The following is a 13,865-nucleotide window of genomic DNA, read 5'->3' on the forward strand; positions in this document are numbered from 1 at the left end:
AGGCGTTTGTGCAGCCATTAACATGACCCAGTTTTAGAACATCTTTCTCATATCACCATCACTGTTTTCATCCTTAGCTCCAGGAAATCGCTAAATTGTTTTCTGTTTCTGAATACATGCCTTTTCTGGAAATAAATTAACAGGATCATATAATATATATTTTTTTATATCTCATTTCCTTCACTTCACATAATGATGCATCCACGTTGTGACACGTGCTGATGATGTGTTCCCTTTAATACTGAGTAGTAGACCAGGCAAACCTTTCTCGATAAATTAACAGTTCTGATCAGCTGAGAAGTGGAAATTAGAGCTGCTGCTGCTACTAAGTCGCTGCAGTCGTGCCCGACTCTGTGTGACCCCATGGCCTGCAGCCTACCAGGCTCCTCCGTCCATGGGATTTTCCAGGCAAGAGTACTGGAGTGGGTTGCCATTGCCTTCTCCAGAAATTAGAGATGACTCTGAATTAAGCGAAATCAGAGGCATTTTCACATAGTGTTTTCAAAATATTGTGAAGATGGCCTTTCCATCTTTTTGTTTTCTCTGTAACGAGAACTCCTCCAACCCCTCTGGATGTCTGAAGATGCCTGGAGATGTTCACAGCAAGCCAAGTGGGGATGAGGGTCTCTCGGTCAGAAGGAAGCAGTCCTGAGATGGGGAAGTAGTACCTGCATGGTCTGACCGCAGTGTAGTTCTGTGGCTGGGGAGGGCGTCGAGAGGGAGAGCAGTCAAAGCTGAGTTCAGAGAGGCACTGGGGCCACTCCTGTAGGGCCTGAAGGTAGACATTCAGCTTGTACTCTGGGTGAGATGCCTTTTGAGAGATTTGAGCCAAGGGTGACAAGATCTCATTTAACATTCTAAAAATTTCACCCCGGCTGCTGTGTTGGAAAGAGAGTGCAGGAAGTGAGGATAGAGAGCATCTACATTTGTTACTTTGTGGAATCCCACCACAAGGCTTGGAACCAGTGAGAATGAAGGTAAGCTGATTCTGGTTATGCTTTGAAGATGAACCGCACAGGTTAGATCTGGCTCTGAAAGAGAAATCAAGGATGACTATCAGATTTTGGCTTGAGCCATCAGAAGACAGGAGTGGATATTAGGTGGAGAAGGCTCTAGAAGGAGAGAGAAAATTGGGAGTAGGCTTTCAGTTCAGTTCAGTCGCTCAGTCGAGTCCGACTCTTTGCGACCCCATGAATCACAGCATGCCAGGACTCCCTGTCCCATCACCAACTCCCAGAGTTCACTCAAGCTCAAGTCCATCAAGTCGGTGATGCCATCCAGCCATCTCATCCTCTGTCGTCCCCTTCTCCTCCTGCCCCCAATCCCTCGCAGCATCAGAGTCTTTTCCAGTGAGTCAACCCTTCACATCATGTGGCCAAAGTACTGGAGTTTCAGCTTTACCATCATTCCTTCCAAAGAAATCCCAGGGCTGATCTCCTTCAGAATGGACTGGTTGGATCTCCTTGCAGTCCAAGGGACTCTCAAGAGTCTTCTTCAACACTACAGTTCCAAAGCATCAATTCTTCAGCACTCAGCTTTCTTCACAGTCCAACTCTCACATCCATACATGACCATGGGAAAAACCATAGCCTTGACTAGACGGACTTTAGTCGGCAAAGTAATGTCTCTGCTTTTGAATGTGCTATCTAGGTTGGTCATAACTTTTCTTCCAAGAAGTAAGCATCTTTTAATTTCACGGCTGCAATCACCATCTACAGTGATTTTGGAGCCCCCCAAAATAAAGTCTGACACTGTTTCCACTGTTTCCCCCTCTATTTCCCATGAAGTGATGGGACCGGATGCCATGATCTTCGTTTTCTGAATGTTGAGCTTTAAGCCAACTTTTTCACTCTCCATTTTCATCAAGAGGCTTTTTAGTTCCTCTTCGCTTTCTGCCATAAGGGTGGTGTCATCTGCATATCTGAGGTTGTTGATGTTTCTCCTGGCATCTTGATTCCCGATTGTGTTTCTTCCAGTCCAGTGTTTCTCATGATGTACTCTGCATAGAAGTTAAATAAGCAGGGTGACAATATACAGCCTTGGACATACTCCTTTTCCTATTTGGAACCAGTCTGTTGTTCCATGTCCAGTTCTAACTGACCTGCATATAGGTTTCTCAAGAGGCAGGTCAAGTGGTCTGGTATTCCCATCTCTTTTTCCACAGTTTATTGTGATCCATGCAGTCAAAGGCTTTGACATAGTCAATAAAGCAGAAATAGATGTTTTTCTGGAACTCTCTTGCTTTTTCCATGATCCAGTGGATGTTGGCAGTTTGGTTCTGCTGCCTTTTCTAAAACCAGCTTGAACATCAGGAAGTTCACAGTTCACATATTGCTGAAGCCTGGTTTGGAGAATTTTGAGCATTACTTTGCTAGCGTGTGAGATGAGTGCAATTATGCAATAGTTTGAGCATTCTTTGGCATTGCCTTTCTTTGGGATTGGAATGAAAACTGACCTTTTCCAGTCCTGTGGCCACTGCTGAGTTTTCCAAATTTGCTGGCATATTGAGTGCAGCACTTTCACAGCATCATCTTTCAGGATTTGAGATAGCTTCACTGGAATTCCATCAACTCCACTAGCTTTGTTCGTAGTGATGCTTTCTAAGGCCCACTTGACTTCACATTCCAGGATGTCTGGCTCTAGGTGAGTGATCACACCATCGTGATTATCTGGGTCGTGAAGATCTTTTTTGTATAGTTCTTCTTGTGTATTCTTCTTGTGTATTCTTTGTGTATTCTTGCCATCTCTTCTTAATATCTTCTGCTTCTGTTAGGTCCATACCATTTCTGTCCTTTATCGAGCCCATCTTTGCATGAAATGTTCCCTTGGTATCTCTAATTTTCTTGAAGAGATCTCTAGTCTTTCCCATTCTTTTGTTTTCCTCTATTTCTTTGCATTGTTCGCTGAGGAAGGCTTTCATACCTCTTCTTGCTATTCTTTGGAACTCTGTATTCAAATGCTTATATTTTTCCTTTTCTCCTTTGCTTTTTGCTTCTCTTCTTTTCACAGCTATTTGTAAGGCCTCCCCAGACAGCCAGTTTGCTTTTTTGCATTTCTTTTCCATGGGGATGGTCTTGATCCCTGTCTCCTGCACAATGTCACGAACCTCATTCCATAGTTCATCAGGCACTCTATCTATCAGATCTAGGGCCTTAAATCTATTTCTCACTTCCACTGTATAATCATAAGGGATTTGATTAGGTCATACCTGAATGGTCCTGTGGTTTTTTCTACTTTCAATTTAAGTCTGAATTTGGCAATAAGGAGTTCATGATCTGAGCCACAGTCAGCTCCTGGTCTTGTTTTTGTTGACTGTATAGAGCTTCTCCATCTTTAGCTGCAAAGAATATAATCAATCTGATTTTGGTGTTGACCATCTGGTGATGTCCATGTGTAGAGTCTTCTCTTGTGTTGTTGGAAGAGGGTGTTTGCTATGACCAGTGTGTTTTCTTGGCAAAACTCCATTAGCCTTTGCCCTGCTTCATTCCATATTCTAAGGCTAAATTTGCCTCATATATATATAAAGTACCAAATACTGACAAGAGTGCAGAGCAGCTGGAACTGTCATGCATGGCCAGAGGAATTGCAAAATGTACAGTCATTCTGGGGCAGTTTGGCAGTTTATTAGAAAATCACCATATGAGCCAGCAGTCCCACCATGGGCATCTGTTGTGGAGAAATGAAAACTTAGGTTCACACAAACACTTGTGCATGTTTATAACAGCACTGGTTGTAATCTCCAGAAGCTATGAACCATGGAAATGCCTGTCAGTGAGGGGCTGGATGGACAAGCTGGCACGTCATTCGATAGGATACTCCTCAGCCGTGGAAAGGAAGCCCAGAGGCATCTTGCTGAGTGAAGTCATCCAGTCCCAAGCGGCTGCAGAGTGTGTGATGCCTTCAGTAGGACATTCTTGAAAATATGAAACTATAGTGACAGAGAACAGATCAGTGGATGCTGGGGCGGGATGGGGGGTGTGACGAGGCAGAGCATAGGAGAGCTTTCGGGGTGGTGGATTGGCTTGTAACCTGATTGTGGTGGTGGCACAGTCTGCCCCTGTGTTACCATTTATAAAACCACGCTCGCTTACCTACTCTCAGAAGTTCAGTGTGCAGTGTACTAAGTCATTTAGTCATGTCCGACTCTGTGACCCCATTGTAGCCCACCAGGCTCCTCCATCCATGGAGTTCTCCAAGCAAGCATATTGGAGTGGGTTGCCATTTCCTCCTTCGGGGATCTTCCCGACCCAAGGTTGGAATCTGGGAATCTTAGATCTGCTGTGTTGGCAGGCAGGCTCTTTACCACTAGTGCGCCCTGGGAAGCAAAAAGTATACACTAAAGGGAAAAAAAGCCTTGCAGAGAAGGTGGGTATTTGGTCTGATGGCTTGGAAATTGATAAAAAGAAACATTTTCTATAAATGACTTTGAAGTTGCTTTGTAGCAGTTTAGTTGGAGGCTGTGTTGGAAGCATTCATTCCGGTCAGCAGGCTTCAGGGTGAACAAATTCCTTGTGTGAGTCGGAGCTCAGTGGCAGTTTAACGTCCTGCGTCCTGTTTCCAGTTGCTGCTCATGCTCCTCCCGATAGCTTAGCTGTGTGCGGGGAGCGCCGGGGCTCCCTGGCCTGGGGCTTCCTCTGAGTCATCGCCTCCTGTTCTCCCTTTCACCCTTTGGAGCAGGCCTGAAAGTGGAGTTGAAGCTTTCTCACCTGGTCATTCTAGAGCCAGGGTTCTGTGGTCCTGTGACCCAGGGCTTAGCCATGGGGTGTCCTGGACCAGTCTTAGGTCAAAGCTGTCTTCGGTACTTAGAGCATTTAAAAAGTGATGGTGTGAATGTGCCAATTGTTTCCCCAGCCAAGATGTTCCGACGGGTGCTCACCATTGTGCAGGCGCACTGCAAGCTGGGTTTGACCGCAACCCTCGTCCGGGAAGATGACAAAATCGTCGACTTAAACTTTCTGATTGGGCCAAAGCTCTATGAAGCCAACTGGATGGAGCTGCAGAACAGTGGCTACATCGCCAAAGTCCAGTGTGCCGAGGTAGCTGGCCTCCTCCTGATGGTCCCTGAGGGCGGGGCACTGCCCGCGGAGGGGAACTGGATCAGGTCTGCTCCTCCCAGGCAGGTGTGCCGGGCAGGACCTGAGCAAGAGTTCTGCTGCCTTTGCGGTAGCCTCCGCCCTCCTGTGGGGTGGGCAGTCTCCTGCCATCTCAGATGTGTGAGACAGTCGCTTGTCCAGGGGCACACGGGAAGTGGTCGAATCAGGAGGCTAAACCAGGCCGGCTGGGCTCCTCGTCCTCCCTTCTGGGAGTGAGAACCTCAGGGTGCTCCTGCCTGCCTTCACCCCAGAGGGATTCTTGGTTCTGTGGGAACAGCCACCGGCCACCCCCAGTGCCAGAGTCTGTTGGTGTGATGCCCACAGACGGCACATGTGACCAACATTCAATTTCTCAGAACACATTTTCCCAGGATTGTTCTGTGATGAATCCCTGCACAGGTATGTGTTAAAAATACATGTTCAAAGGAACAGCAACAGCAGGCCTTTCTGGCATTTTAAAATGACCGTCAGTCAATGGCTAGAGTAGGGTGGGCTATGTCCTTGAAGGGCAGAGACGGGCCTCGTGGGTGAAGGTGAGTGTGAGGGAGCTGTGCAGGTCACCTTGCTCTAGCGAGACGCTTCCTTACCCTCCGGGTACGTCGTCATAAAGAGCACTCAGGTTATGCCCAGCACTGCTGCAGTCTTGAGGTGCCTGTTCTTGTGTGGTTGTATCTCCTCTCCCTCTGCCCCTGTCTTGGAGCTTAGGCTTGTCATTTTCTTGCTTTTCTTTGTTATTTTACTTCCTAAACATTTGCAGTTCCCTAAAGATTTGTTGTTTAACCTTGCTTTTTAAAAATCTTTGTTTAGTTGCTAAGTCATATCTAACTCTTTTTGACCCCATGGACTGTAGCCCATCAGGCTCCTCTGTTCATGGGATTTTCCAGGCAAGAATACTGGAGTGGGTTGCTGTTTCCTTTCCAGGGGATCTTCTTGATTCAGGGATCGAACCCACATCTCCTGCATTGGCAGGCAGATTCTTTACCACTGTGCTACTTGGGAAGCCCCTTTAAAATCTTTATGTATATGCAAAAAGAATCAGGATATATATATATATATATATATATATATATATATATAAATGTTCTTGCATGGTTTCTGATTTTTGCTTAGTATTTTTATTCCTTGCATAATGCATTATTTTTGATGATTCTTATAGCTATTATAGTTCATTACTTTGAATTCCTTTGTAGTATTCCACTGGACAAATATACCACTATTTGATAGCTAATGGAATATTACACAGCAGTAAAAATTGTCTTTTCTAAATGTTGACAGGGACTTCCCTGTTGGCTCAGTGGTAAAGAATCTGTCTGCCAGTGTAGGAGATGTGGGTTTAATCCCTGGGTGGGGAACATCCCCTGGAGGAGGAAATGGCGGCCCACTCCAGCATCTTTGCCTGGGGATCCCATGGACAGAGGAGCCTGATAGCTATAATCCATGAGGTCGCAAAGGAGTTGGCCGTGACGCAGTGATGTTGGCAGACATTAGGGTTGCTAAGTTGCTTTTTTAACAGCTTTATCAAGGTCTAGTTTATGTTCCATAACATTCACCTATTGTAAGTAAATGCTGTGGATTTATAATTTTTGTGATTTTAGTAAATGTAAAGAGTTGTGCAGCTGTGTCCTCCAATCCAGTTTTAGATTTCCCCCACCCTCAAGAGTTCCCTTGAATCGTTACCGGGATGTCATTGCTAGGCTAACCCCACACATAGAGCTGGCAAGCGTGTGTGCAGTTCTCCGTCCAAAGGTGGACAGAGCACGTCCACCTCTGCTGTGAACACATTTTAAAATCGTTGTTATTAACACGTAAGAGGGTCTTGGTTCGGCATTGGGTTTCAGGGTTTGTTTTGTAATGTTTGTGTTTACAGTAGTTTTGAGATGAAATTCACATGCCATTGGTTTTGTCTTGGTTTGTTTTAAAGCTGATTTGCCAGTTTTCAATTGTGTGGGACGTAAGCTTGCATACTGACCCCTAATTCTTACCATTTCACAGGTTTGGTGCCCAATGTCTCCTGAGTTTTACCGGGAGTACGTGGCAATCAAAACCAAGAAGCGGATCTTGCTGTACACCATGAATCCCAACAAATTCCGAGCTTGCCAGTTTCTGATCAAGTTTCATGAAAGGAGGAATGACAAGATTATTGTCTTTGCTGACAACGTGTTTGCTCTGAAGGAATATGCCATTCGACTGAACAAGTAAGAATTGAAGAGTTAGAGTTGGCCTCAAAAGCCCGTTTATCTTCCCCACGTGAGAGTGCAGAAGGTGACTGTTTTTTCTCGAAGCTCTCAGGAACTTGTTAGTATCTGAAGGCCTAGTTTCATGTTCCCAGGGACCGCATGAGACCAGGAGCAGTGGTCAGAGTCAGAGGTTGGTGTGTATGGAAAAGGGGGCCTGGTCACTGTGAGCCAAGAGAGCGAGTGCTGCTTTGGAGCTGGGCTCCAAAGGTGGGCACTAGTTGGCATCTGGAGTTTCAGGTTGAGTGGCACTGTGATTGGAGATGCGATCAGACGATATGGACTAGGGGCCAGGAAGGCAAGGCAGACTGAGCCAGCATCCCAGGTATGGCCCAGCATCTAGAAAGAGCTTCTTAGGAAACAGCCGGCAGAGTCCTCATTACAGCCTCACCCAGGTACTACTGAAAATTTGAAAATTTCCTGCCAGGTAAAGAGGAAGAGGCCTGTGCGTGAGTGTAGCAGAAGACAGGGTCCTCGGGCCTGAATTTTTATGTCGCTGGGGAGGGATGGATACAGACAGCCGCTCTTCACAAGCTGTGATTTAATCATCACCTCAGCCACAAGAGATGATTGTATTAGTCTCATGTTATAGACGAGAAAGCTGGGACACAGACTGAGTTTCTCAGATTTCTAAAACTGTACCTTATAAAACTAGCAATTCCTTGCACCTGTCTTCCTAGTCAAAATTCCTTGTTCCCCAAAGATGGATACTTTCAGCTCTTTTCTCTGTTTACCTTCATGTTTCTAAGTAATAATTTTTATAGCAGTTTCTTGATGACTGATTACAGAAATTGCCTATTAATTTCCTATCATGGGAGTTGTGGGTTTAGTCCTCTCACCTATGTCATTCCATCCCCTCCTCCCACTCCATCCCCACAATATGTTTGGGACCAAGTTAGTTTCAATGTTACATTTTTTTAAATTAGTTCTATACTTTTTAATTAATTTTTTAATTTAAGGATAATTGCTTTACAGAATTCTGTTGTTTTCTGTCAAACCTCAACATGAATCAGCCACAGGTGTACATACATCCCCTCCCTTTTGAATCTCCCGCCCATCTCCCACCCCATCCCTCCCCTCTAGATTGATACAGAGCCCCTGTTTGACTTTCTGAGCCATACAGCACCCCACTGGCTATCTGTTTTACATATGGTAATGTAAGTTTCCGTGTTACTCTTTCCATACATCTCACCCTCTCCTCCCCTCTCCCCATGTCCATAAGTCTGTTCTCTATGTCTGTTTCTCCGTTGCTGCCCTGTAAATGAATTCTTCAGTACCGTTTTTCTAGCTTCCATGTATGGGTGTTAGAATATGATATTTATCTCTCTTTCTGACTCACTTCACTCTAGGTTCATCCACCTCATCAGAACTGACTCAAATGCATTCCTTTTTATGGCTGAGTAATATTGCATCGTGTATCTGTACCACAGCTTTATCCATTCATCTGTCGACGGACATCTAGGTTGCTTCCATGTTCTAGCTAGTGTCAATGTTACGTTATTTTGACTGCGTAAGTATTGTTCAAGCCAAGGCAGGCAGTGTACTGTGATTACATTTTTTCTTAACATTTTGTTTTTCCCTAGATTTAATAGTTGCCTTGTCATTACTTTGCTTGGTTTTCTGTGTAATTACCTAGTTATCCCTTTTCAGACTCCTCATAAAATTCCCTCTCAGAAGGGTCAGATCTTTCTCTGGTCGGATCCCTTCAGGTGCTTCATCTTCTGTCTTGCTCTGGTCTGCTTGCTCTCTAGGACCCGAGATGCTGCCTGTCACCTTTGGGCATGCCTCTGATATCATCCTGTGAATTCCTTGTACCTCTTCCCTGTGTTGAAACCCCTGTTGCCACATCTCAAGTCTCCCCTTTCTTGGTCGCTCATTTTGATGGACTGTATCCTTTGGTAGCTTTCTGAGAGAAGGTATGTAGAGGAAAATTTCATAAGAATTTGCTTGCAGATGTCAGTATTCACTCTCACACTTGGTGAGTAGTTTGATGGGGCCTCAGAATGTCAGAGGTAGGGCTGCTTTCTCAGCTTCCGATGCAGCTGCTTGCAAGCCTGCTTGATGCCTTTCTGACTCCTCTCTATATGTGATCTGTTGTGGTGGTCATGGGTTTTCCTTCTCTCAGGAGGGTTTTAGAATCTTTTTTTGATTTTTGGAAGTTTCAAAACAATGTGACTAGTGTGATCTTTTTGTCTTTCATTACAATACATGCAGTAGACACTTTTCAATCTAAAAACTCATGTCCTTCAATTCAGAGAAGTTCTTTCTGTTTTTTTTTTTATTACTCATCTTCTCTGTTTTCTCTTCTTTATTTTTTTTTGAGGGGTGAGAGGGCCGTGCTGTGTGGCATGTGGGATTTTAGTTCCCTAACTACATTGGCGTCTTAACCACTGAACTGCCAGGGAAGTTCCTTTTCTCTCTTTTTGAATTCCTGCTGGCCAGGTGTTAGATCTTCTGGGCATCTTCTCCAATTCCTCCCTGCCCCATCCTGCCTTTTTTTTCGTCGTGCCATGTAGCTTATGAGATCTTAGTTCCTTGACCAGGGATTGAACCCAGGCTGTGGCAGTGAAAACACTGAATCCTAACCACTGGACCCGTAGGGAACTCCCATTTTCTCTGATTTTTTTATCCCTTTGTCTACCAACTCTATTGAAGCTTTTGTGAATTTCCAAGAGTTCTTTACTGTCAATTGTTCTTGTTTTTTTGAGTAAGTACGGTGTCTTCTCTGTGGCTATGAAAGCTTTCGAAGCTTTCTTCTGTTTCCTGTACCATCTCGCGCTTCCTCACGTGTTGTTTCAGCTCTGTTTCTCGAGCCCATCTTCTGATTTTTGGTGCTGTTTGGCTCTATTTTCTTATTTAAGGGTGAGTCACCGAAAAGCTGATTGGCCTTTCTGTATAGCTTGATGGGTTTGCCAGCCGGTGGACCTCTCCATGATCAGGCATGGGCCTGGCTAGTTTGTCAAGAAATGGCCAGATGCCAGTATCTCAGGGTCTTTTCTTTTGGGCTGGAAAGTTTCTCCAGAGAGGAATCTCACCGTTTCCTAGACACCAGCCTGTGGCAGGGGAGGGAGTGGGGAACCCCTGTCTTTCTTCACTGTTACTCTTGCTGTACCCTCAGCTCTGCCTGAGGGCAAAGGGTCTCCCTAAGTGTGTTCAGAATCTAGAAAGGACACCTCCAGGTGCCAGGTGGGCAGAGGCACGCTTGGTGGCAGGAGTTGGGATCTGATACTGTTCCTTATACGTATACCCCGTCAGTCTCCCTGTCTGTAGTCCTGCCCTAACACCTGCCTTCTGAGGCAGCTGGTGATTAGATCTTGAACCCTTATGTGTTCCATATAGAAAACCGGCTTGTTTTATGTTGGCTCTTCTTTCCTGCTGGGCTGGGCTTCTGTTTTCTCTGTTCTACCCTTTTGCTCCACTCTCTCTTAGAGTTACCACCACCTACCTCAGGATTCTTAGATCTAGTAGGTATTCAACAAATGTTAGGTCCTTTTTCTGGAGGCTGGTTACCCTTCTGTTTCATTTCCTATATGAGAGAACCTTCCCTGTGGCTCAGACAGTAAAGAATATGCCTGTAATGCAGGAGACCCAGGTTTGATCCCTGGGTTGGGAAGATCCCCTGGAGAAGGAAACGGCAACCCACTCCAGTACTCTTGCCTGGAGAATCCCCTGGACAGAGGAGCCTGGCGGGCTACAGTCCATGGGTTTGCAGAGAGCCGGACACAACTGAGCAACTGACACTTTGACTCAGAAACTGAGGGCTTGCCACTATGAGTTGTTTTTCCTGGTGATGATCAAGGAGAAAAAGAATCACCTAAAAGCCTAGATATCAAGAGACAGGCTGTTCTGAAGGGTGCAGATTCCCAGCCTTTTTCACAGCATGAACACCCAGAAAATAATAAATTTGTAGGGTGCTCCAGACACTCTGGTAAGCCAGGCTTACAGGATTGGGGAAGCATCCAGCTGTCCCAGGCCTCGCCCAGCTTCCCCATAGGCCAGGGGGCTGCTCTCTCGGTGTACCTGTTACCAGTTTATAGCACAGTGTTGGGAAGTGTGTGTGAAATACCAAAAGCAGTGCTTCCTAGGCCTTCCAGGGAGCTGATGGGCCTGAACGGTGGAACAGCCGCTCGAGTTCAGCTCCTCTGGCTCCCAGCCTCGGGTGTGAGCTGGGAGCATGAAGCCCACCGTGTACAGGAGGACTGCTGGCAGGCATGGGCTTTCCCCGCAACATGGAGCCCGCCTCTGCTTGGTGCGGGTGGGCCCTGCGCGCTTGGTTGCTGTCCGTGTTGTCCTTGCCGTCGTCACTCTCACTGTCGTTACCGACCCTGTGGAAACTACACAAACCACGTCAGTATAGGAAGAAGAGAGGAATGGCACTGCCGGTGCCAGGAGGTGACAGCCAGTGAGGCTGTCAGAAAGGGCTGTGCCCTTCGGCAGCTGGAAACTAGCGAGGAGTGCTTTGAACATAGCATTACAGGGCGTCAGTGGGAAGAAGTTCTTTTCTCCTTTCTTGGAGAATGCCTATTTCACTTGGAAATGGTTCCTTCCAGCCTTTTGTTTGCGAATAGCAGTGTTTTCTTTTTTTCCCATTGTGCTTCATGGAATCCAGGGGATTCTCCTTGTATAGACACTAAGCTTAGAGTGAGATGTTGAAAGAGGAAGGAGTGCAGTCCAAAAACCAAAGAATGAAGGGAGAATGTTGAAGAGAATGGTGACCTGCACTTGGCTCAGAGGGGAAGGGGTGGCGGCAGTGGGGGCATGTTTTTTATGGGTCTCTTCCTGCTGTTTTCCATGACAGAGGTCTTCCTGGGAGAGAGAAACCTTGAAGAGCTCCCTTTCCCTCTGACATGCTTTCAGGATAGTCAAGGAGGGCATCTGTGGTCTTCCTAACAGCTTTGTTCTTCTCTAGACCCTATATCTATGGTCCTACGTCCCAGGGAGAAAGGATGCAGATTCTCCAGAATTTTAAGCATAACCCCAAAATCAACACCATCTTCATCTCCAAGGTCAGTGTGGCGTGCAGCAGCCCCGGGGCCTGGGGGCAGCTGGGTGATTTCTGGGCAGTGCATCGGGGCTTGTTGAAGGACCATCACGCGTCAGTTTCCATTCCCGTGTGTCCAGTGTCTAGGGACACGGGAATGTTGTTTGGCGGGGAGTAGAAGAAGCAGACGTAGAGTTTTAGTGTATACAGTCTATATTCCTAATTCAAGGAGTATACACTCTGGCGAGTCCTTTTGTATGACTTAAGCTTTTTCTACCTCTTTTGGGGATACAGGAATTTTAAGTCGTATTTTTTCGTATAAAGGGGGAAGTTCACTAAATACTCTGACAAAGGGAGGCACGTGGATGAGGTTCTGTTTGTGGGGTTGGAGATTCCTGCGGGTCGTGGGCACCCTTTGTCCTGGCTCCCGTGTGCCTTGGGGGTGAGCGGTGAATGTAAACACAGTACAAGGTCATGTAGACCCAGCTTGGTGATGGTTTCAATTTGCAGTTAGAAGTGGAAGCCTGACAATTTCGAATAGTCGTTTAGATTAGAATGACCCAAAGCCCCAAAGAGATGAGATTTACCCATAAAGTGATCATAGATGGATCAGTAAGTACCAGCCTTTGATTTCTGTGTCTGGAGACCTTGATGGTGGGACCGTCCCCCGTCCCCTAGGGCAGCTGCCCAGAGCCAGGATCCAGCCCGCTGCAGGCAGTGGGCCCTACCAGGTCACGTGTCCAGCTTGTGCTGTTGGCCTCAGTGGCCTCTAGTTAAGATTGTGGATGGTTTTGTGCAGACCTAGTTCTGCTGCAGAAAATGAAAAGCATCACTCAGAGTGTTGATGGGGCCCTCTTGTCTCTGGGCCTTAGCAGCTCACGCTAGGACTGTTGCTGAGACAGATGGTTAGGACCTGGGTCCTGACAGCTTCCGTCAGACAGCTCTCCGGAGGCACACTCGGTCCTAGAGACCTGCTTGCGTCTGAGGGACCCTGGTACAGACTGAGATGATAGTGATTGTTGTTTCTAAATTAGCTATAGAGCTTATTTAAATTTGAGGCTAGTTGAATTTTTTTTCCTTTTTGTCTCACATATAAAAACCTTCCCAAGCTCACAGCTGTCTCGTTTCTGCAGGTGGGTGACACGTCATTTGATTTGCCAGAAGCAAATGTTCTCATTCAGATTTCCTCTCACGGTGGATCCCGGCGCCAGGAGGCCCAGAGGCTAGGGCGAGTGCTCCGAGCCAAAAAAGGTACCTTCCCCAGGGCTCTCTTTTCCACCACTTCTGTCTGGTGCCTGCGTGATCATGAGGGCGAGCTTGTGCTCCTGGGCTAGGTGGACTCTACAGGGGGTGGGATGTAGGAGGTTCCAAAGCAAGGACCAAGGCTCCTTGGCATTATTATTTCTTAGGTGTTGGGAGTGAGTATCTGGATGTTTTCCATGGCAGCTGTCTGGAACTCATAGTCTGAGCTGAGTGCTTATGTTCATGGAAAAGGGAGCTGGGAAGCAGTGCTGAACGGTGTGGCTGTAGAGGGAGAAAGCAGCGCTTTGGCCCCCA

General features: G+C 46.5%; 1 protein-coding gene across 2 annotated transcripts in view; it reads left to right on the plus strand.

The window, feature by feature from the left end:
• Nucleotides 1-13,865, plus strand: part of ERCC3 (ERCC excision repair 3, TFIIH core complex helicase subunit) — a 31,527-nt gene that overhangs the window by 7,597 nt on the left and 10,065 nt on the right. For both annotated transcript variants that reach the window (XM_069576923.1, XM_069576924.1), the window contains exons 9-12: nucleotides 4,852-5,036; nucleotides 7,086-7,288; nucleotides 12,237-12,333; nucleotides 13,442-13,559. In XM_069576923.1, the coding sequence (XP_069433024.1) occupies nucleotides 4,852-5,036; nucleotides 7,086-7,288; nucleotides 12,237-12,333; nucleotides 13,442-13,559 (603 nt within the window). The remainder of the gene's footprint in view (nucleotides 1-4,851; nucleotides 5,037-7,085; nucleotides 7,289-12,236; nucleotides 12,334-13,441; nucleotides 13,560-13,865) is intronic.

This window comes from Ovis canadensis, chromosome 2 (assembly GCF_042477335.2).
Source record: "Ovis canadensis isolate MfBH-ARS-UI-01 breed Bighorn chromosome 2, ARS-UI_OviCan_v2, whole genome shotgun sequence".
NCBI classification, from domain to species: domain Eukaryota; kingdom Metazoa; phylum Chordata; class Mammalia; order Artiodactyla; family Bovidae; genus Ovis; species Ovis canadensis.